Genomic DNA, 23976 nt, shown 5'->3' with positions numbered 1-23976 from the left:
GTGTAGAGCATAAAAGTAATGTAAATTGTCTAGGCTTAAATCCCAGCGAAACTAATTGCAATGTTGTATAACCTTTGGCAGGTTACTGAGTTTCAGTGTCCTCATTCACGAAATGGGGATAAATCATAATATCTGTGTTATAGGATTGTTGTTAGCTTAAATGAGTTAATATGTAGAAAGTTCAATATTCCACTCCATATAGTCTTGCTCTACCACCTCCTGATATAACTAAGATACTATAAATTCCTTCACTCACTCATTCACCATAAAATTAAATTGCTTATTTACTATATCCTAAGAATTGTGTTTGAAATTACAGGTAACTTAAGATATCATCTTCCTTAAGAAGCTCACAGGCTCACTGGGAATAAACACAAATACGCACACATAGTTATCTACTCATATACAGGTAGGTGGCAATTACTTAACACTTACCATGCGTTAGGCACTTTGCATTGTGTTTTACTTTGATTACTTATCGTAAATTAATTCTTACAGCAGTCTTACAGAACTAGGTTCTATTATCATCTCAGTTTTATATATTTAAGAAAAAAACAAAAAAAAACCCTGAGGCTTAGAAGGATTAAATATGTGTTTTTAGGTTAGCTGGTTAGCTCACTCAGTAGAGTGGGGTGCTGATAACACCAAAGTCAAGGGTTCAGATCCCTGTACTGGCCAGCCACCAAAATAAATAAATAAATAAATATTTTTTTAAAAATATATGCTTTTAGATTTCTTTGCTATATTGACTCTAATGTTTCACATTCTTTGAGAGTTCAGTTAAAAAATTATGAGAAAACAGAAGAAAGATGACTACTTCAGCCAGAAGGGTGGTAAACAACTAGAGCTTTCACCAGCATCCACCATTTTGGGCTGTATCTTGAAAAGTGGGGAATGAACACATCAAACAGAAGGAAAAGCATATGTAAAGTCATGAGAGCAAGAAATACCCTAGAATATTTAGAGAACAGAGGCAGCTCTATGTGAGTAGAGAACAGGGGTACTGGATGTGGGGAGGAAGGGATGAATCTTACATGGTAACTTGACACACACAGACTTGAGAAGTTCTTTATATGTCATGCAAAGGAGCTTATATTTTGTTCTGTAGGAAATGAGGGGCCAAGGAAGGATTTTAAGAATTTTAGTGAAGAGATAAAGTATATATATATTTAAGAACCATAACAAGAAGCAGTATGGAGGTTGCACTGGAAGAAGTGATTATAGGAACAAAGCTCAGAATCTTTTCGGCTACAAAAGAGATGTATTTACACATATATGAAGCATATAGGTCTAGAGTGAGGCTTCATAAACAAGACATTATAACTTACAAAGACAATTCTTAAAGACTGCTATTAAATAAAGGATTTAAATTTTTTAAAAAACATTATTTAGTTGCTATATTTTGTCTAAGGTAAACTGTTTTTGGCAGACTTGCCCTAGGATTGAGACTTGGGTTCTAGATCCACTTCCACTCTTGAATTATTGGACAAGTAACAGTATCTCATTTAGACAATAAGGTGGCCACATGGTCCTATTTGGAAAACAAATAATATACTTTGTAATCTTCAGAAGAAATGTAAATATAAAATATTACATCATGTTTTTAACTATTTGTTTTTCTTATTAGCAACCTGAGGCCTTTTTCCAAAGGTATCTTTTAATTTTTTTAAACTAAAAACCTAAATGTTCTTTCCTAAGAAGCACAACTGCTATAAAATGAGTGACCATTTCTCAAGTCAATTTGAACTTCACTGACTTCATACATAAAAAATGTAGGACAAATAAGATGCAATGTATTACCCAAAACAGTTGAAAAAAATAAAAGTCAATTCAGCTAAGATTCTGTACTGTTGAGAGTTACAATGAACAAGAAACACTTCAAAAAGTTCAGAGAGCAGCTATATTCAAGAAAATGTTCTTCAATGTGTACCTTAGTAATAATTCTATAAGTGATGAAAGTTTCAATTGTAGTAACATGGCTTTCAGGTTCATCAACTGTAATGAAGAGATCCTTTAAATCTGGCTCATCTTCAAACTTGACTTGGTTTATCATTGATAAAGGAGATGTTGGCATCATAGGACTGAAGGAGTTCATGTCCATCAATGAGGCATCCTAAGGAATAAAACAAGCACAAATTACCATAAATAGGAAAAAATAATAGTTAAAATCCTCTTATTTCTCAGACACCTCCAAGAACAAAAAGGATTATTGGACTTCTGGTTAAAAATGGTATGTTGACCATGTATTTATATCTCAACTTCCTCTTTAAATCCCACCCAAAAAATGACAGTAAAGATAGAAACAAACAAACAAAAGAGGGCATAAACCCTCAAGGGTTGCTATGGTTTGAATGTCTGTGTTCCCTCCAAAATTCATGTTGAAACTTAATCCCAGTGTTAGGAGTTGGGCTTTTAGAAGATGATTAAATCCTGATATTAGCGACTTTATAAAAGGACTGGAGAGAACTAGCGAGCTCGTTTTTTGCCCTTCTGCCTTCTTCTACATGAAGACTCAGCAACAAGGCAGCATCTTGGAAGCAGAGAGCAGCCTTCGCTAGAAACCAAATCTGCCAGCACCTTGATCTTGGACTTCTCAGCCTCCAGGACTATTGGAAATAAATTTCTATTACTTATAAATTACCCTGTCTCGAGTATTATGATATAGAAGTACAAACACAATAAAACAAGGATAAAAAGAAGAATATATAGCAAATGAGAAAGGTCAACTCCATCTTGGAAACTGGAAATCTGATTGTCAAATGGTAACTGAAAAAGCAATGTAGAGAAAGCTGAAATGTAACCTGGAAGAGAATGGTAAACTAGGAAGAAGCAAGCATATTTATTGTAGGATCTCAGAAAGGTTCAGGAATTGGAAGCAACAGGAACCTGTGGACACAGAGGTGTTGGTACAGCTAAAACCAGAGGATTGACTGAAAATCTAATAAAATAAAAAAAGTTACTCCTCATCTACCCCACGTAATCAGGTGACTTTCCCACCCCAATTTTGCAGAACACTCGAAGTTTCCTTTCTGCAGTGTCTCTGAACTGGAGAGCACCAGGTTGGATAGAGAGAAAGGCCCTAGGAAAAATACAGATATCAACTGAAAGTCCTGCATAGTAGATGGAAAGACATCCAATCCTCTTCCTTCACTTGATCCCAACAATTCCGACAGGAAAATGTGAAACCCCACTGTTTAATCCCATTCACTTTGGGGAGGACAATAGTGGGGTAGTATTCCTAAAAAATTCCATCACCATGACATTTCATAATAGTAGAGATTTTTTTTTAAAATTCTGAAAGCTTTCAGAAAGAATATAAGCAGGTAAAATAAAATAGGAATCTCAAGAATTAGAATGGCATCCAATGCATGTCAATAAAACACTGTATTCAAAATTTTGAGAGGAAAGTATTTTCCACCCAGAATTATATATATAGCCTGGCAAAGTGCCATCCAACTATCCATGTAGAATAAAGCCATTTCAGACACGCAGGATTTCAAAAACTAACTTCCCATGCACCAATTCTTGGGATGCTCCTTTACTTCTCCAAAATAAGGGCAATTACTAAGAAAGAAGAAATAGAATCTAAAAACAAATGAGCCAACAAAACAGAAAAGCAAAGGGAATTTCCTGGATGATAGTGAAAGAATGTTCCAGGCTGACAGCTTTGCAGCAAACTTAGAGACAGCCTATACAGACTGGACTAGGATGATGTCTCCAAGGAGGCAGGGAGGTCATGAGGGAGAAAGAATAAAGGAAGGGAAAGAGGAAGGAAAGAGGGATGGAGGAAAAGAGAAGAAGAAAGAGGAGTGAACAAAGGAGGGGAGGAAAAAGAAAGAGAAGAAAGAAAAGGAAGAAAGGAAACAAATGAAGAGAAGGAAGTGAAGGAAGGAATGAGGAAAGAAAGGAAGAAAGAAAACTGATAGAATACCTAGTATATTTAAATATGAGAGGAAGCATGCCTGTGTTAGACTCATAGTTGAACTATAATCGGTACCAAGAAATCCAAGAGGGAAGGAGAAAGCAAGAGAGGGAGACAGGGAGGAATGAGAAAGAGAGAATGAATGAATGAACGAAGAACACTAAGGAAAACAAAAGCTGTACAAGAATGAAAATGTATCATAGTTCACTATATGGCTCGACTGTGAATAAAAATAAATTGTTTATAATCCTGGATTTACCTTAAAATGGTAATGTAATTATATTAAGCTGATGTGAGAAAGAAAAATACATGTAATGAGGGGAGGGAACATTGCCTATAAAATAGCTTCAAAAATGTCAATACCGTGAAGGAAAAAGAAAGATGAAAAATGGTTCCAGATTCAAGGAGACCAAACAGATACAACACCTATATGTAATATGTGATCCTGGATTGGATTCATACCAGGGGATAATAACATTTTTTTTTTCTCTAAAAGATTATTGGGAAAATCAGAAAAATTCTAAAGGGTCTGTGGAATAGACTGTTGTATCAATGTTAATTTCCTGATTTGGATGTTTATACTGTGATTATGTAGGAGGGAGACTGTTCTTGTTTTCAGAAAATATACAAAGACCTATTTAGGAGTAATGGGTATCATGTCTCCAATTTAATGAGAGAAAACAAAAGTTGTGAAATGGTAACAGGTGGGGAATCTTGGTTCTTTGCAAAAGTCTTGCAACCTTCCTCTAAATTTGAAATTCTTTCAACATAAAAATATATTTATAGTTTAAAAGTCATTCTATCATTATATCATTATTACATAATATTACACAACATATATCATTATTCTATCACTATAGTCTTATCATTCTATAAGGATTAAAATAAAGCAAAACAAACCAATTAAAAATAAAAAAAAGCAGCATCCCTTGCTTTCTACTGACTGCCATTAACTGTTCATGATCCTCAGAAGCAAATTCAGAACTTTCTAAGCTATTTTTGTTCCTTGTTACATTCTTCATTTTAAAATTACATACACTGCTTTTTTTATTTTTCAATTTTCTACTAAGCAAGATGAAGAGTATTTATTTAGTCAATTAATTATATGAATGTAGATGCACAGGTTTCTATTTTACTCAGTGGGTTATAATCCATTAATATAACTTATTTTGATGTTTATAACTCTCCCAGATTTGGCTGGGGGGAGCCCCTTAAAGCTGGCACCTGTGCACTTTTTTCTTTTTTTCTTTTTTTTTTTTTTGTCCTTTTTGAGACCAGCCACCCCGCGCTCAGCCAGTGAGCGCACCGGCCATCCCTATATAGGATCCCAACCCGCGGCGGCAGCACTGCTGCGCTCCCGAGTGCGCCACGGGCTCGGCCCGGCACCTGTGCACTTTTGATTTATCTTCATTATGCCTTGAGCACTTTATTTTCTGGCATAACAAGATGTTTCAGGTTAATCTTGTTCTTTCTCTGCCCCAGCCCTAGAATCAGACATTTCTCCAAGGAGCTCTGGCTCCTTTTAGAGGAGGCTGGTATTCACAAACCAAGATATGAGTTGAGTGGTAGGAAATATATGTACGACACACACACACACACATTTAGATCTAGATTTACGGATAAATATAGAAATAGAAATAGATATGAAATTCCAAGAGTTCACACTGATACCTTCCATTCCAATTTGATACCATATAAATTTCTCCCTTTCCATATTTATAACTCATTTCTCCAGCAGTGAGAAGACTAGCTCCCATTATCCTGAATATAGTTACTTATTGGCTCAATCCCTCTGTATGTGACCAGTTCCCAACCATGCTGGCTGCCTCCTCCTCTCGGACCACACATGCCAATGCAGCCTCATTCGCAAGGAAGCCTCTTAGCCCCAATCTCACTGGCCATTTCCTTGGCCACACTGGTCATCTGCTTAGTCACATTCAATATTTTGTTTTGTTTTGTCTAAATAAAGAAAAGAAAAATATGGGAAGGGAGGGCTACATGTTATTTTTTATAAATATATTTTTTTAAATTAAACAAAAGAATAATACACAAAAATTTTAAATACAAATAATACTTCATTCATATGCAAAGATAAAACTAACACTATCAATAAGACAGTTGAGTTATTTCTGCAGCAGGAGTAATGACTTGCTCTTCAACTCTATACTTTCTTCTTCAGATTCATTTTTCCCCCAAATGTAAAGTTTCATCTGTTAGAATCAAAAGTTTTGTCTGTTGTCATGATAAAAGACAAAAGTTAACTGACATTAGCGAGTTAAATCTGCAACAAAGCCCTTAGCTTACCAACAAAGTTGCCCAGTCCTGAGTGAAAAGATCATTATAAATAAGGCCAGAAGTGGCTTTTAGTCTTGTCTCTACCATTGACTAAGCTGGTGACCCTGAACCATGAATTCAGCCTTTCTAGGTTAAATTAAGCAGCTGGACTTGATCTCTAAAACCTCTCCCAGCTCCAAATGCATTAATATAGTAAAATGTAATAAATTATGATGTTTTAGAAAAAGTACCTTTTGTAGAACTATGAGGGAGGGGGAGGATGAAATCATAACACGGACTTGTGTATCCCTCAAACCAAATCAATAAAAATGCTTTTGAAGCATAGATAATATCCAGAGCACTTCTCCAAAGGCTCTTCCCACAAAAAGTTTAGCTATGTGAACTATAATACAGCATTTAGGCAATGCTTCATTGTAATAATAGATGACGTATTATTGTAGGACACACTAATTGAAAAGACAAGAATAACAATGTTCGTTAAGATTAAGAAGGTTCACTGAGGGGCCGGCCCGGTGGCGCACTGCGCTAGTGCGCCGCTTGGGAGGCGCGGCGGCGCTCCTGCCGAGGGTTCGGATCCCACATGCAGACCGGTTCCGCTCACTGGCTGAGCGGGGTGCGGGGGCGGCACCGAGGGTTGCGATCCCATTGCCGGTCCCGGTCCGGTGCGGGGGCGACACTGAGGGTTGCAATCCGTTGCCGGACACGGAAAAAAAAAAAAAAAAAAAGAAGGTTCACTGAAATAGTTGTAAAAGGAAAACATTTAAGAATGATTTGGGCCAAGGAGTAAAAGACAAATTTCAGTTGCATCATCAGGCACACAAAAATAGAGGCAATAAATGTCTTGCAACAAAAGTGTAGTGAAGTAAATCATTTTATATCCTTATGAAAAAGAATGATAAATTCTATCATAGAATACAATAAAATGATTAAAAGTAATGTCTTAGAAGAATATACAATAACTTGGAAAAAATGCCACAGTATGTTGTTAAGAAAAGCAAGTTATAAAATTTGTGTACAACCAGATTTCAATGTGTGTTTGTGTGTACATGCCCAGGAGGGAGGGGAGAAAGAGGGAGGAGAAGAGGGAAAGAGAGAGGGAAAAAGAACTTAGAAGCTATATTAAAAATATTTATATTATTTTGTAATCAGAAAAAATATGTTAAAATAGTTAGAATCAACATTGTACATGATGTGTTCAGAGACAGTAAGAACCATGGTAATAAGTTAAAAGAGTTGTCTAGGGTCATTTTGGCAGAAGAACTTGGACTACATTTAATTTTTTTTCTTAACCCTTCAAGGTTGCATAGTAAAAAAGGAAATTTAAAAATGTCTAGAATCCACTAAAAATGGATTGTCAAAATAAATTATGGGATGCTAATAAAATGAAATACAAATAGCCATTAAAAACAGAATTTAGAGCTTCCAAATAAATGTGCAATCAGCATGTACAAAAATCTCAAAAACCATTTCATATAAACAGTAGTTTTTAAGTTGACAAATTGTAATTTGATGAGCAGATGTATTTTAATTTCACTGACATCACATACAACTATGTGCTTTGGCATTCTTTGTACTCTTCCTCCTAACTCACCACAACCCACTTCTTTTACCTACTACATAATTTAGCATTCTATTTCTTCTGCTTAAAATGCATCCTTTTGTAGAGTGGGAAAGATCTGCATGAATTTACAAAGGCTCACAATTCCAATGAGTGTAGTGTGGTGTCATAAAAATATGCTTCAATATCTAGCGAAGGAAGAAATTACAGGCTGAAATTTAGTAACATCCAAGATTTCAGTAGAAGGATTTAAATTACTGTGAATCACTCAAAAACATTCTTAAAACCTCAATAAAACTGACTATCTAAAGTGTTTTATATTCACTTCAAAAAAAGTAAAGAAAATATACTGACAATACTTAAAAGATTTACATTTGGACATGAATAACTGAAGAAAATAAAGTGTTAGAGAAGATCCAAAGAAGCAATTAACCAAAAAGAACTCCATTTAACCTTTTGTGGTTGATACTTTTCAGGAGAAATGGATCATCAGAATTTATTTTTTCCAAAGGTCTCACTTCCACAATGTCTGTCCATCTGTCTCTGTCTCTCTCTCTCTCTCCCAGCATTTGGATATATGGATGTTATCATATACTCTTTTAAGCAATAAAAATGCATCTGTTCATTTTTTTCTTCAAGAGATTAGAGCAGAAGGGAAATTATCTGTGTGACAAATCTCTACTTCTTAAATAATGTTTAATATTGCTCCTATAGGTAGTATAGTGAACACACACACACACACACACACACACACACACACACACACACACACACACAAAAAAACCTTGGGGTGGTTTCAGGTTGAGATCTGAATGTCTATAACAGAAGAGAGCCCAGTATGTTGCAAGAATTCATTGTCTTTTATCCTTACTCCAAAACAACACATCCACTGCAAAAGAAAACACTTAAGCTGCTTTGCCAAAATAGAGTAGGATGACGACAGCATGATATTGGGATTATTAGCAAAACCACTTACAAATTAAATGTTAAATTTTCCTGTTGTTACTCTTGGTTTATTAAAAGCATTCGTTATGAGTTGATGGTGTTATCCCAAAATTCATACACTGAAGTCATAACTTCCAGTACCTCAGATCGTGATCTCACTTGGAGATAGGGTCTTTATAGAAGTGATTAAGTTAAAATGGAGTCATTAGGGTGCGTCCTCAACCAACAGGACTGGTATCTTGATAAAAAGGGGAATTTGTACATGGAGACATGCACAGAAGGAAGATGACATCTAGACATCAAGTTGAGAGGCTCAGAAAAGCTCTTTCCCTCAACAGTCTTCAGAAGGAAACAACAACCAGGTTAACTCATGATTTCAGACTTCTAGCCTCCAGAAAGTGGGCCGATACATTTCTATTGTTTAAAACACCCAGTCTGTGGTATTTTGTTACAGCAACCCTGGCAAACTAATGCACCATTTCTATACCTAGAGTCCCACACAATAAAAAATTAAGAAGCAAGGATAGAAGAAAGGAAGAAATCATAATTAAAATATCTCAGCCTTGCTCCATTCAGTCATTTTTTTTACACAATAATCAACTTGGGTAATTTCTGGAAAATCTCCCTCCTTTAATGTTATTAGATGGTTCCAAAGTTCTACTACTGAAATAAAATACATAGCTGAAATTTAAAACAATGGTTTGTCAATATTTGAGTGTTTAGAAGATGAATACAAGTTTAAAAGGTGAGATATAACCTCTCTAAGAGATGTCCTTCCTTAATGTCCCTCACTAAAATGCTACTCAGGAACATCTCATAAATATAACATGAATTACTCTGATAATGCTAAATCACATCCACCATCTGTGCGCAAACAGCTATTTTCTTTTTACAAGTAGAGGGAGAAAAAATCAATGTGAGAAGTGTGATAAATCAGAATAGTGCCATGAAAAGGCCATGCAAATAAAATTGCTGATGCACGAGAAACACGCACACCAAGAGACATCTGGTAAAAAAGCAACTTAAAGTGGAAGGAGTTTGAGAAACCATGTTGTTAAGAGGGATACTCATCTTGATAGGCCTAAATTTAGACTTACCAGCTGTGTTTTGGTTTACAAATCCTTCCAATCTGCCTACTTATAATAATAATAAAAAATGAGAAAGGCCTTCTGTGGAACACTGCTGAAAATGTGATTGGGGGTAAAAGCCAGCCTCCGTCTTGTTCTATAAAGAAGCATACAACATCCTAATCTTGTTTGACATAATTTCCATTGCTCTGTAGTATATACACCCTTGTATGAATATGCCACAATTTATTTACCCATTCTTCCATATCTAGTTTTTTCTATTTTCTAACACTGTTACCTTGAATGTACTAGTACTTACTTTCTCAGGTTTTGTGCACTACATAGCTATGTACTGACCATAGAGATTTTTCAAATAATTTTATTCAACATAGTTTTCCCTTCTGGCAAAAAATAAAAGCAGTATATTAAAAGAAAAAGTCTCTGTAGTCAAAGCTAAATTTAATCCAAGTTTAAATAAGTAACAGCTGTGTGAACTTGCTCCAGTCATTTTTATTTCCCAGGGTCAGTTTTTTCACTTGCAACTTCTTAGAGACGTCATACCTCACCTTGGATCACAAAGGATAAAGGAGAGGATAAGAAGAGACAATAAACATAATGTACACAATGTCTGCTTGAAGGCTTTATATGAATTACCTTATGTAAACCCTACCACAATCCTGAAGAGTATATTTTTCTCTCTGTTTAACCAGAAATACTATTAGCAGGTACACTTTTATCCCTTATTTTCAGAAAAAACAGGTTAATAGGAAATAGGTTAAATAACTTGTTCAAACATTGACTGCTATTAAGTAGAGGAACGAGGATTTGTCCTCCTAACTGCCAATGCGGCAAACTTACATCAAAATATAATATGGACCCTTAGAAGTCATCACTGAATTCACTTTTTCCAATCTCCCATCAAATTAAAAGAAATATAAAGCAAAAATAAATGTCTACGATTAGTATAAAGCTCTGTAGTACACAAAACCTAAGGAAGTACAAGTACATTCAAGGCAGCACTGCTGGAAATTAGAAAAAACTAGACACAGAAGAATGGATAAATAAATTATGGTATATGCATACAAGAGTGTGTATACTACATAGCAATAAAAATCAACTACAACCTCATGCAATAACATGGATAAATCTCACAAACTGTTAGGAGAAAAAAAGCAAATCGTAGAAGAATTCACACAGGATGGTATCATTTTTTAAAGTCCTACAACCTACAATGTCCAAAATACATAAATCTGTAAAATATATTGCTTCAAGGTACATGTATAGAGTAAATTTTTATGAAAACCAAACAAATGACAAATACAAAATTCAGATTATTAGTTTATTTGAAACAGGAGAAAGAGAAAGAATCTTCGGAGGGGGGCACAGAGATGTCAACATTTTATGATATGTTTTATTTCTTAAGCTGAGGGGTAGATACATGGATGCAAATTTTATCATTCTACCTTCAGGAGTTGGCAAACATTTTCAGTAAAAGGCCAGACAGTAAATGTTTGGGGCTTTATGGGCCATTTGGTCTCTGTCACAACCTCTCAACTTGGCCTTATAGGGTAAGCAGCCAAAGACAGTACATAAATGAATGAGCTATGTTCCAATAAAACTTTATTTATATATATTTATTTATATTATATATATATAAATGGAATTGAAAGATAATACAAATCTTTCTACAAACTTTTTGAAGTACCCTCATAAATTCTTTTATATGCATGAGAACATTCCATAATAAAAATCATTTTTAAAGTTTTTTAAAAATATGTTCAAATAGGATATAGATATAATCTTGATTACTGAAATGTTTTCTCATGAATCTTAGAAATAAAAATAAAGTCTTCTTGACAATTTAGGCAGAAGGTAAGTTCCAGATGTTGAGCATTTGCATTTCTATTAGGGGAATTTTTACATTCCACGCACACATTCACACAAACAAACTCACAAATCAATGTTTTTAATCACCTCATTAAAGACTACTGCATATATAAGCAAGGACAAGTAGAGAACAATTAAAATGCTGAGGCTGAAATGTAGGCAAGGCTTCCCCACGAAGTGTGTCCTCCAACCCACTGGTGCAGTTCACCTGTGTGCCTCAGTGATATGTCAAAGATATTTAAAGCCATGAATGCTAAATCCAAAAATGATAAAAGGTCTACAGAAAATGTCTTCAAACAAATTTGGGTATTGGATAAACACATGAAACACAATATCAGCCAACCACCAAACTGGATTCAGTGATGACTAACTGGAAGCAGAACAAGCAAGGAAAAATAATAATTCTAGCCAGAACTTCTTTAGAGGTTGAACACATGTCCTACAGACAGATAACACTGCAGACCCAAATCAAAAATATAATCAGAAATGTTTTCTAAGGAGCGCAACCAGCTGATGGTGTGCTTACTAAGCATGTCTAAAAGGAATCCTGGCCTACGGTGAACTAAAACTAGTCCTCTAAACCAGTGTTATCTTTATAGATATTCCCCGAGGGAAAGGGTTGAGTTGCCTAGACACCTAGCCCCACCGACAAATTTACAGAGCATTTCTGAAGAGATGTAATATATGCTTATACATGTATCAGGAAAACCAGTAGACAAATAAAACAGATGCACTGAATATTCTTATTCCCTAGTAATTCTAAGTTGCCTGGCAGATATTACAGGTAATGACTCACTTAAAGAGGGACTCATGCATATTACTATAGCATTTAAGAAACAACAGCAGAATGTTGGTACTACTCTTAACAGTAACTGAAAAATATGTGCTCCAATTATTTCAAATTAAAAGTACATTCCTCCTAAATTTTATCACATGGAGCTCCTCTGACTCCACGGAAGGTTTTTCTATACTTTCCATACTTAACTGAGTAGCCGTATATATAACACCATCTAGACTATTAATACATTACCACAATGTCTTCCTTTAAATAAGTGTAAGTTCCTTAAAGACTGGCAACAACTATATTTTTGTGGTCCTCTAAATATCTCACTACAAATTCAAAGTAGATGCTTATATAAGTCAAAAACATTAATCTTATATAACCATAACAGCAAATACTGAGACTATTCTAAGTGCCAGTGTAGGAAAGGACAATATTTCAGCCCAAAATACACTTCTTTGACATAATTCAAATGGCTAATTCAGGGAGACTGGAAAAACAAGATTAGCTAGAAGGCTGATCTCCGAGGCCCCTCCTTTGGCTACTATCTATTCTCCCTGAAGGCAGATGCTACTTTACCTGAGACATTTTCACTGCTTAACAAGACAGTCTCTGCTTAACTTTAACTTCTGCCTGCTTTCTCTCACCTGTCCAGAGCTCCTGAGAAACCTGGTCTGAGGCCATTGTTCTGCAGCTTGTTACCTCCCCAACATTGTCCCTCTCTTGTAAACACTGATATATAAGCTTTGTGCCCCATTGGATTACTGGGAAATTGGGAAATTACTCTCTTACGATTCCCCTGTGACTGCCTCCTCCCAGCACATTAAATAATAAAATTTGTTATGCCTTTTCTTCACACTAATCTGAATTTGTCAGTGCTTGCTAGTGAACCTTCAGGGGTGAAGCTGAAGTTCTTCCCTTGGCCTCTACACCAGTGACTGTGCCTAAGCAACACATACATGCATTCTTTCATTTAATCCTCTCAACAACCTGATGGAAGTAACTATAATCATCACCACCCATATTTTACAGTTAAATAAACTTGTGGCATATGGATGATAATAATTCTCCCCCAAACACTTATCTCTAATTCACAAAGTCAAGACTTAACCATCGCCACCACCTATGTGCATACAGAAAAGCACCTGTGTGGCAATTTTATTTCATTTAAAAAATGTTCCCTGAATATCAGCCATGTGTCAGGTACTGGGCTGTGATACAATAGTGGCCAGGCAGGGTTTCTGCTCTCATATAAAGTCAAGACTCAACCATCGCCACCACCTATGTGCATACAGAAAAGCACCTGTGTGGCAATTTTATTTCATTTAAAAAATGTTCCCTGAATGTCAGCCATGTGTCAGGTACTGGGCTGTGATACAATAGTGGCCAGGCAGGGTTTCTGCTCTCACCAAGCTTATACTTTGAGCTGGGTGGGAGTGGGAGGGTATAGATCATAAACAAACATATAGGTAAATAAGATAATTCCAGATACAAAGATAGGAATGAGTACTGATAAACAAAGGAGTAAGTTCCACAGAAATCAGAGTGGGTTGCTGGGGTGAGGGGTTAAGGCAGGACACAGGAAGAATGCTTTTGATAGAGCCAACAGGGAAGGCTTCTCTAAGGAGATAATGTGAGAAGCCAGCTATGTAAAACACTGAGGGAAGAGGATTCCGGTCAAAAGGATCAATGAGGTCCCAAGCAGGAAAGGACTTTGAATGTTCAAGGACCACAAAGGACAGGAACGGGTGGAACATAGGCTTTGAGGACAGAATAGCCAAGAAAGCTCATTTTGACATTTAGTGTGTCATAATTTCAAGTATTCACATTTTATCTTTAGGTCTTTTAAAAAGGGAGGATAGAACTCCATGATAAATAAATGTTGCACCTGAAAATCCAAAAGTAAGACATCTGTTGCACAGCCAGAGATTATTAAGCATCAGTATGTATGGTCTTACTCAAACTATTCATGAGCAATAGCCAATTGGAGGTTATTAATCATAATAAAATCCAAAAGTAAGACATCTGTTGCACAGCCAGAGATTATTAAGCATCCGTATGTATGGTCTTACTCAAACTATTCATGAGCAATAGCCAATTGGAGGTTATTAATCATAACAAATGCATGTCCATTTATCTCAATTACACTTGGATAATTTCTTAACCGAGTGGAAAATTTTCTTTTTTTTATATTTAATATTCTATTTTTTTTTTAAATTGGTTTTTCTTTATTCAGAAAGGCCCAGCGTGCCATTTGCCTGTAATTTTGCCACAAAACCATCATGAGAAGTTGTGTGATTGATCCCCGTTCTTCCAGTAAGTGGGTTATACCTCCTGGCCAATAGCAGGTGACTTCCAGTGCCTCACTATGGAAGGAAAATAGTTCCCCACACCAGTGGGTTTGACCAGTGACTTGCTTTGGGCAACAGCATGTAACTGAGCAGAAGATTTAGAAGCCACTACCTGTTTGCACTAGTGCTCATGTTCTTTTCCCTCTGCCACAAGAATGTCTTGTCCCAGTTAAGGGCCACTCCTTCAGTCTTGATCCCAAAATGAAGAACACATATGGAGGAGATTCAAAGCCTAGAACAGTATCATATCTCAGTCCAGCCAACAGGTACATGAGCAAGAAATGAATCGTTACTGTAGGTAAGCCACTGAGGTCTTGAGGTTGTTTGTACTGCAGCACAACCTAGCGAAAGCTGATGAAGATACCATTCGTGTTTTATTAGATTTATACACACACACACACACTCTTAACTTTGTCAGAGTTAATACAGGAGAACAAATTAGGGATTTTTTTTCTAATTTTGAAGACAATATATATTTATATACACACATTCAATATATATATGTTCAAAAAATAAACAATTCACCATTTATTTCAGTCACACTAATATGAGGCTACTTCAAAAAAGTTCATGGAAAAATAGAATTAAAAAATAATATGACCTTTCCATGAACCCTCATAAAGCTTTCATTTTAATTCTAAATAGACTTTATATTATTAATATTTCATTTTAAATTATTAAGCCCTCTGTTTTTCATTTTAACAAACCAAAAATTTATATCAAAAATTAAAAATGTGATATAAAACCACAACAAAAATGAACCTCATAAATATTATACTATGATATCACTCATATGTGGAATCTAAAAAAAAAAAAAGAAAGGGGTTCTCATTGAAGTAGAGAGTAGAATAATGGTTTCTAGAAGCCCAGAGGGGAAGGAGGGAGAGGGGAGGAGAAGCAGTGGACAAATGGGTGCAAAACTATGCTATCTACCCTAAGTGAATTGCTACACAGTATATGCATGTATTGAAATAACACACTATACTCCACAAATGCGTACAAGTAAATGTTAAAATTAAAAAAATATATATTATGCTAATGAAAGAAACCTGACATAAAAGACCACATATTGTATGATTCTATTTATACAAAATGATCTCAAGACACAAACATAGAGAGATAGAAAAGGGTAGATTAGTGGTTATCTATGGCTGGGAATGAAAACGGGCCATGACGGATCTTATTGGGAAGATGAAAATGTTCTAAAACTGGTTTATAGTCATGATTGTACAACCTAATTAATTTACTTAAAAAAATCATTCACCCAAAATTGGCGAATTTTATGGTATGCAAAATAGACCTCAATAAAGTTGGTTTTAAAAAGTAAAAAAAAAAAGAGTATCATATAAAAGCATTTCTCAAAGTCCAAAAAATAATAAAATTGTTTCAATTTTAAAAACTACTGGTTTAGGGCCAGCCCGGTGGCACACTGGAGAGTGCGCTGCTTGGGAGTGCGGCGGCGCTCCCGCTGAGGGATGGGATCCCATGTGGGGACCAGATCCCGCTCACTGGCTGAGCACAGTGCGGGCGCAACACCAAGGGTTGCGATCCCATTACTGGTCAGTAAAAAAGACAAAAAGGAACGGCGCTCCCGCTGAGGGATGGGATCCCATGTGGGGACCAGATCCCGCTCACTGGCTGAGCACGGTGCGGGCGCAACACCAAGGGTTGCGATCCCATTACTGGTCAGTAAAAAAGACAAAAAGGAAAAAAAAAAAAAAAACTACTGGTTTAACCTTCTGTTCTGTTTTATCACAACTGTGTTTTACCGTTTTTACATCAGTATCTGCAAATAATTTTGATTGCCCTTTTTATTAATACTACAGGTGACACTATATTTTCCAGCATGATTGATATATGCTGTGCCAAAGTTAATCAAATATTCTGTTTAAAATAGACAAAATCTTTTAAGGACATAACTCTTTACCTGTTCGTTGAGAAAACATTAAAACACATGCTTAAAGTAACTAACCAAATAGTTAAGTTTTAGTCTAATACTCTACTGTATTTTCTTTCGATAGTGCGGGACACAAGTAAATAAATACATGATCAAATAAATTTTGAACACTGTAACTTCACAGCTATGGAATCTGTTTCCTTTTGATCACACTGGCTATTTGCAAAACTGTAACAGGCTATCAGTTTAGAAGTGTACTAAAGCATACTATCAGGACCTCAAGGATATAAACATAAAACTCCACTTCTAAAACTCCATGGAATAAATATGCTTTTTAGAGTAAATTAAGTTTAAATCTGTAGTCTTTTGACATCATTTTCCTGAAATATTTGTAATAATTTTCCTCATTGTCCCAACCAATAAATAAATAAAACACTGTTGTCTCGGCATAAACCATAGTTCCCTTTTCTATAGGTTCCCATGAATTTTTTTTTCTTTTGGCTATATGACACCTAACCCCCTTTCCAAATACAACATTGGCTATAGTTCCAGCTAGTGCCTGTCTCTTTCTGCATCTGTATTTCCAGCCTTCACATCTACTCTGTGAGCTACATAACACAGTAATTCCCCTTACCCAAGGATGTTTTGTTTACTGTGGTTTCAATACCCGTAGTCAAATGTGGTTTGAAATATTAAATGGAAACTTACAGAAATAAACAATTCATAAGTTTTAAACTTTGTGCCGTTCTGAACAGTGTGATAATCTCACTCTGTCCCACCTGGGACATGAAGCATCTCTTTGTCCAGAGTAACCTTGCTGTCTACGCTAACGACCCATTAGTCTTGGTCATCAGATAGACTGTCGCAGAATCACAGTGCTTGTGTTCAAGTAACCCTTATTTCTTAATAATGGACCCAAATGCAAAAGTAGTGATGCTGTCAATTCGGATATGCCAAAGAGAAGCCATAAAGTGCTTCCTTTAAGTGAAAAGGTGAAAGTTCTTGACTTACTAAGGAAAAAATAATAATAATGTTATGCTGATGTTGCTAAAATCTAAGATCTACAGTAACAGCATATCTTTTCTCTGTGAAATTGTGAGAAGAAGAAGAAATCCATACATAGCATATACAGGTTTGGGTACCACCGTGGTTTCAAGCATCCACTGGGGGTCTTGGAACATATCCCCTGCAGATAAGGAAGGGCTACTATATTCACTATTTCACTCCTTTTCTGCCAGATTTGGTTTCCATTGCTCATAACCAAGCCCCCTGAATAAGACAAGTGCTATTAGCTTAAAAGGATTTATTTTTCCAAATAAAAGAAGATTCTTAAATAACGCTTTTGGGTTTTTTATGCTTTGTGTTTATTTGTTCTAATACAATCTAAATAGGAGATTTTGTCCAGGATTGTGCTCAACATAGCTCTGCATCATCCAGCAATAACATCACTCATCATTGATTAGAACCAATTTGTTTTAAATCTATTTAATATAGTATCCTGATAGGAAACACCAAGACAATACAAACTGAATTTACTGAAAACAGATCACTTGGCAAATTATCATAGTAATTAGGTCTGTAAAAATGGGGGGGGGGGGAGTCAGAGGCTGTGTCACTCATTAATGTATTTATTCCATAAATATTTAGAGTTCATTCTCTTCAAGAAGATTAATCTAATAAAAATACAGTCATCCCTTGGTATCCATGGGGGATTGGTTCCAGGACCTCCTGAGGAGCCCAAAATCCACAAATACTTCAAATCTCTGATATATATAAAATGGTGTAGAATTTGCATAAAACCTATACACATCCTTGTGTATATTTTAAATCATCTCTAGATTACTTATAGTACCTAATACAGTGAAAATGCTATGTAAATAGTTGTTATACTGTATTGTTTAGGGAATAATGACAAAGAAAAAAGTCTGTAAAGTTCAGTACAGATGTTTTTTTTTTCCCAAATATTTCTTGATTCTTGGTTGAATCCACAGATGCAGAACCCACAGATACGGAGGGCCAACTACAGACAACCAATCTTGTTTAGGGAATAATGACAAAGAAAAAAGTCTGTAAAGTTCAGTACAGATGTTTTTTTTTTTCCCAAATATTTCTTGATTCTTGGTTGAATCCACAGACGCAGAACCCACAGATACGGAGGGCCAACTACAGACAACCAATCAAGGTTTTAGAGAAGAGAAATAAATACTTATTTATAAGGCAGAATGTATTAAGTTATATGAGATTCAAAATACTATTACAGAGAGTACAGGGTGAAAATAAATTGATTCTAGCTCGGGAATGAAGAAGGTTCTTAGGGAAATGGTAGTTTTTTACACTGGGTGATAAATAACAGAGAGGATTTTGTTTTGTTGACCCAACAATAATTAAACAGAAGTAGAAACATACAGAATAAGCTCATGCAGTGGCAAGTGGGCCAACCTATACCAGTGCTTTTCAAATTGTAAAGGACAAAAATATCATCCACTAGGGAATTCTGTTCAAATACACATTCTGATCCATCGGTCTGGAGTGGGTACTGAGACTTCATTTCTAACCAGACCCCAGGTGATGCAGTAGATTCATGTAAAATACTCTGAATAGTGAGGGTCTAGCAGAGAGAGAGAGTGGTGAGGGAGAAGGGAGAAGATCCAGTCCACAGCCTGATCACAAAGAGCCTTGAATGGCAAAATGTGATGATATGATCAGGGCTGCGTGCTCTGAAAACACTGCTTTGCTGGGAGCACACAGGATAAAGCAGAGGCAGAAGATTATGAGAATGAAGACCTGATGGGGATATTTTAATGATTCTCAGAGGTAATCACATAACTACTCTGACTGTAGCAATGGGAATGGAAAGAAGGTACTAATCCCAGAGACACCAAGAAAGTAAAACTGATGGGGAACTTGTCAGATACTCAGGATGAAATGGAGAGTGAATGAAAGGGATAAATAGAAGGTAAACACTAAGTATTTTATCCTAGATACCTAAGGCATTGTTACATCATTAGCAGAAAATTGACTGAGAAAAACAACAGGTTTGTGAAGAGAAATATACGAATTAGGGAATAGCATACATAGTTTGGTATGGGGATCAAGTTAAAGGGATGAGTAGAACCACCTAATTAAGACTTTCCACTGCTCCCATAGTCAAATTTAGTAAGTTAAAGTTCCCATTGTAACAGCCGCTCAATAGTGGAAAAGGACAGCTCAACTGTGACACTCTCCTCTGCTCTGGGACAGTTCATCATCTAGCTTGTGCTAGAACATTTTTATTGGCAGCATTCATGATCATGCTGGGCAATCCCTTTCACTTTGGAACCTTCAATTAGAAAACTCTTCTTTAAACTGAACGGAAACTTGCCTCCACATATTTTTGACCCAGTGGTTCTAATTTTGCCTATAAACTACAAACATTTAATCTGCCTAGATCATAATGGCTGCTGCTACTTCCTGTGCCAACGGGTCCAAGCTCTCCGTCTGCTAAGCCCAGACAAGATCTCAGGCTCCACCTCAGCACAGCATACCAAAGAACTGATAACAAGGCACTGGTGTCCAAAGATGAGATAATATTCCTTCGCCATTTTCTGACATAGGCAATCAATTCCCCTTTTAAACTACAGAGGGTGGAACAGATCCTCACAAGTGCCGTGGACAGTTCAGATCACAGAACAATCAATACTTCACATGACTTTGAAAATATGGTGTTTATTTAGGTTCAGTTTGTCGTTTGTGCATACTGATCTTTCAATCACTGAAAATCACTAGGAATATTTGCACATAAAATGGTCCTATATGAGGTCTCCCCAAACTTATTTTGAAGTCCCTTATTTGTTTTAATCTTATTGTTCATCACATAGGATAACTCAAAAAGAGAACTTGAGGATTTTTCATCTTCTTTCTACTTCACTTACCTACGCTTCCTCTCCCGGAGGAATATAAAAGAACACATCATATAAGAGGGCTATGATGTAAGAGAGTGGAATTTCTAGTGGGAGGAATATAAATAGTCCTAGATCAGTCCTATTTTCTTTGTTTTATTGGTTTCTCCTTTTTTTTTTAACCATTAAAACGGTAAGATCCACTGAGCCAGGATCAGGATGTAGGCCTTAGGGAAAGGAGAACACATATAGTAAAACATTTAGTCCTAATATTTATAACTTATCCTCATTTTACAGATGAAAAATCTGAGGTATTGACTTTAAGTAACTTGCCCAAGATAACAAAGCTAGTAAGCAGTGTAGCCAGGATTTTAATACAGATTCTCCATTTCTAACCACTAAGCTTACATCTTGGTTGTATTTCTATTTACAATAACCAATAGTTAAGTTCTGGCTAAGGGCACCTTGATACTGCAGGCTGAAATTATATATGCATCCTCATTCACAAGCCTGCCACTATATGCTGGATGATGCCTGGGACTTCAGCTGGGGCTGCTGACCAGAGCATTTGCATGTGGGCTCAATGTAACCCGGAATCTCTTACAGCATAGAGGCCTTAGGTTGCATTTTTTACATAGCACTCCAAAAAGCACAATGTCCCACTGGACAAAGTGGAAGCTGCATTTCTTCGTATGATCCAACCGTGGAAGCTGCACAGCATCACAGCATTACTTCCGCCACACCGTACTGGTCAAAGCAGTCACAATCCCACCCAGATTTAAGGAGACCAGCAGATTCCATCTCCTGATAGGAGAGTGGCAGGTCACATTACAGAAGAGCATATATAATGGGCATCGCTGATGTGGCCACCTTTATCCAAAGCTGTTCTCCACACTTTTGCACTATGTACTCAGTTGGTCCTTCTTTATTTCCACCCTACCATAGCCCAGCACCCACCCATCTATTCTTTGTGCCCTAGGAGGCTGACTGCTATGGATATCACCTTAGCAGCTCAGCCAGTGAGGGTAACAAGCAGGAGATCCAAGGACAAGAGGAGAGGAGTTCAGGAAACATACTCCCTCCTCCTTCCCAGCTTTGGCACCACATTTCTGGCAGTAGCTACATCTCTCTGTAAATGCAGTTCCTGTGAAAGTGGCCCCATTTCCACAGCTCCAGCTCCCACTGGATTCCAGCAACACTGTTTCCATTCCTTGCCTCCTTACAGCAAGGAATGCTAATGGCTTTTTGCTACTACAAGTCTCTAAGTGCCTCAGTATCCTTTTTGTTTCTTAACTCCGCCCATAATTCTGTAAATAGTCCCTGCATTAAACTCATTTAAACCATTGGAGAGAATTTTTTTTTTTTTTTTTAATCAGGGCAATGACTGATACAGGCACCCAACTGAAACTAAATGAAACCTATCCAGAGTACAAATGTGAAAAATTAATTAGCATACTTAGTATTCAGTAAAACTGTTGAATAGTACAATTATGTCTCTCCATTACCATGCTGAATTTCTGCATTGAAGAGACTACCTATATATGTAGGTATATACATACATACACACACGCATATAAGCTGAATGTCTCAACAACTATAACATATTAATATTTCAAAAATAATTTTTCTGCAAAAATATGTGATGCTTTCAAAAGCCTGGCTCAAACATGTTCATTGTTATATTTCTGATTTACCATAAAAAAATCCTAAACTTTCTATTATTCTTATAAAACATGTCAGTTTCTATCATTCACCTTTCTTTTCAAAGTATTTATAAACAAAATACTAAATAATTCACTTTCTGGCTTTGCTGGAGATTGAAATTAAGCCTACTGGTTTGTACTTTACAGAACTTCCTTTTTGTTCATTATTTCAAAAAAAGAATATTTACCTATCTCTAATTTGGGGGCACCATTCCTGCATTCCATAACTTCTCAAAGATGACTAGTGGTGATGAGGATGATTACATCTGTAAGTTCCCTGATTATCCTAGATGATATATATTTCGCTTTATGGTCCTGAACACCTTTAAAGAGGTCAATATTAAGAACTATCATTTACTGATAAATATCTCACCCAGATTTACGGAGACCAGCACAGATTCCATCTCCTGATAGGAGAGTGGCAGGTCACCTATTTCAGTTGCTACTACTTCTACACATTACAGTGTTTAATAAAAATAAAGGTAATTTATTTTATTTTAATACATTATTTTTCTCCCAAGAGAATTTTTTCTTTTAAATGTAAAGAAATTGGCCCCTTTTCTCCAGTTAAATTTTTCGAAAGCCTCATCTCATTTTGGCCTAGTTCTAACATAATTCTTATACTACTGTTACCAGTTGTATCTTTCGTCTTTTTCTTTTATTGTTTTGCATCATTGGTTATGTTCTCCTACCTTCCATCATCTATACTTGTTCTATTAAGTCAATATCCTCTGCATTTCCTATGGTCTCTTGAGATTTGGCATCATGTTCTCCTCACTGGACTGTCTGAAAACTCAGCACACTTTGTTTTGCTTCCCATCCCTCTTGATTTATATCATCATTTAGAGTTTCTGTCACATCTTCCTACCTAGACTACAAGACTGTGTAAGTAATTCAGTAAGAAGTGAATCTTGCATTTTTATTTTTCCAAACAAGCCTGGCACCTTACACAAAGACATGTATTTGCAATCTTGTGGGGGAAAAGGAAAAATAATAAGTTGAAGTTTATACTCTTTAAAAAGTTTCTGGAAGAGGGCACCAAGTATATATTCACTAATAATATAAGGAAATAAAGGGACTACAAATGTGAATGTAAACTGAATATGAAAGTAGCCAAACTCAAAGTACTAAGGGGTAAAGACAAGTAATTGTTAGATATCATCCACGAGTAGGCTAGGCAGTGGCAGAGTTCTAGAGAGGAGTAGGCTAGAAAGAGAGTCGCGGAAAGAGTAGGCCACATGGAGAAGACTTTCTTACATTTGCTTGTCTAACTACAGTAAATGGTTGAAAAATGCAACGTACTGAAATGAAAGCGGGTGGTTAATTTTAAAATTTTAAAGTATTCTTTTCAGAATATCAACCAATATCATATCTTAACCTCAACCTATGCGGTCAACTTTTATAGAAATGGTTCTTAACTTTTTCTAATCATCCAACACAAGAAGTCATCCAACACAAAACAAGCAGGGTGAATCCAGGGGTACAGGCCTGAAGCTTACACAGTTTGGAAGGCCCCTTTTTAAAAAGAATACAAAGTTACAAATACAAAATTAGGTAGAAAAACAAATTTTTATTTAGAATGAGAAAAGAAATCTTAATAAATGATTACATCCATGGAAATCTAGATCCATTATTCTGAGATAGCTTTAGGCTATTTACCAGAAATGCATATTTAGAAATGCTTCTGGTTGC

At 36.1% G+C, this 23976-nt stretch overlaps 1 protein-coding gene across 1 annotated transcript in view; it reads right to left on the bottom strand.

Moving 5' to 3' along the window:
- SNX7 (sorting nexin 7) overlaps window positions 1-23976 on the bottom strand; it is a gene marked incomplete at its 3' end in the record, with an annotated part of 81395 nt that overhangs the window by 55940 nt on the left and 1479 nt on the right. Inside the window, exon 2 of the mRNA XM_008592181.1 lies at window positions 1931-2113. Coding sequence (XP_008590403.1) covers window positions 1931-2101 — 171 coding nt within the window. The remainder of the gene's footprint in view (window positions 1-1930; window positions 2114-23976) is intronic.

Source organism: Galeopterus variegatus, unplaced genomic scaffold, assembly GCF_000696425.1.
Source record: "Galeopterus variegatus unplaced genomic scaffold, G_variegatus-3.0.2 Scaffold7639, whole genome shotgun sequence".
NCBI classification, from domain to species: Eukaryota; Metazoa; Chordata; class Mammalia; order Dermoptera; family Cynocephalidae; genus Galeopterus; species Galeopterus variegatus.
The sequence above is the reverse complement of the archived record's forward strand: the minus strand, read 5'-3'. Positions and strand labels throughout refer to the sequence as shown.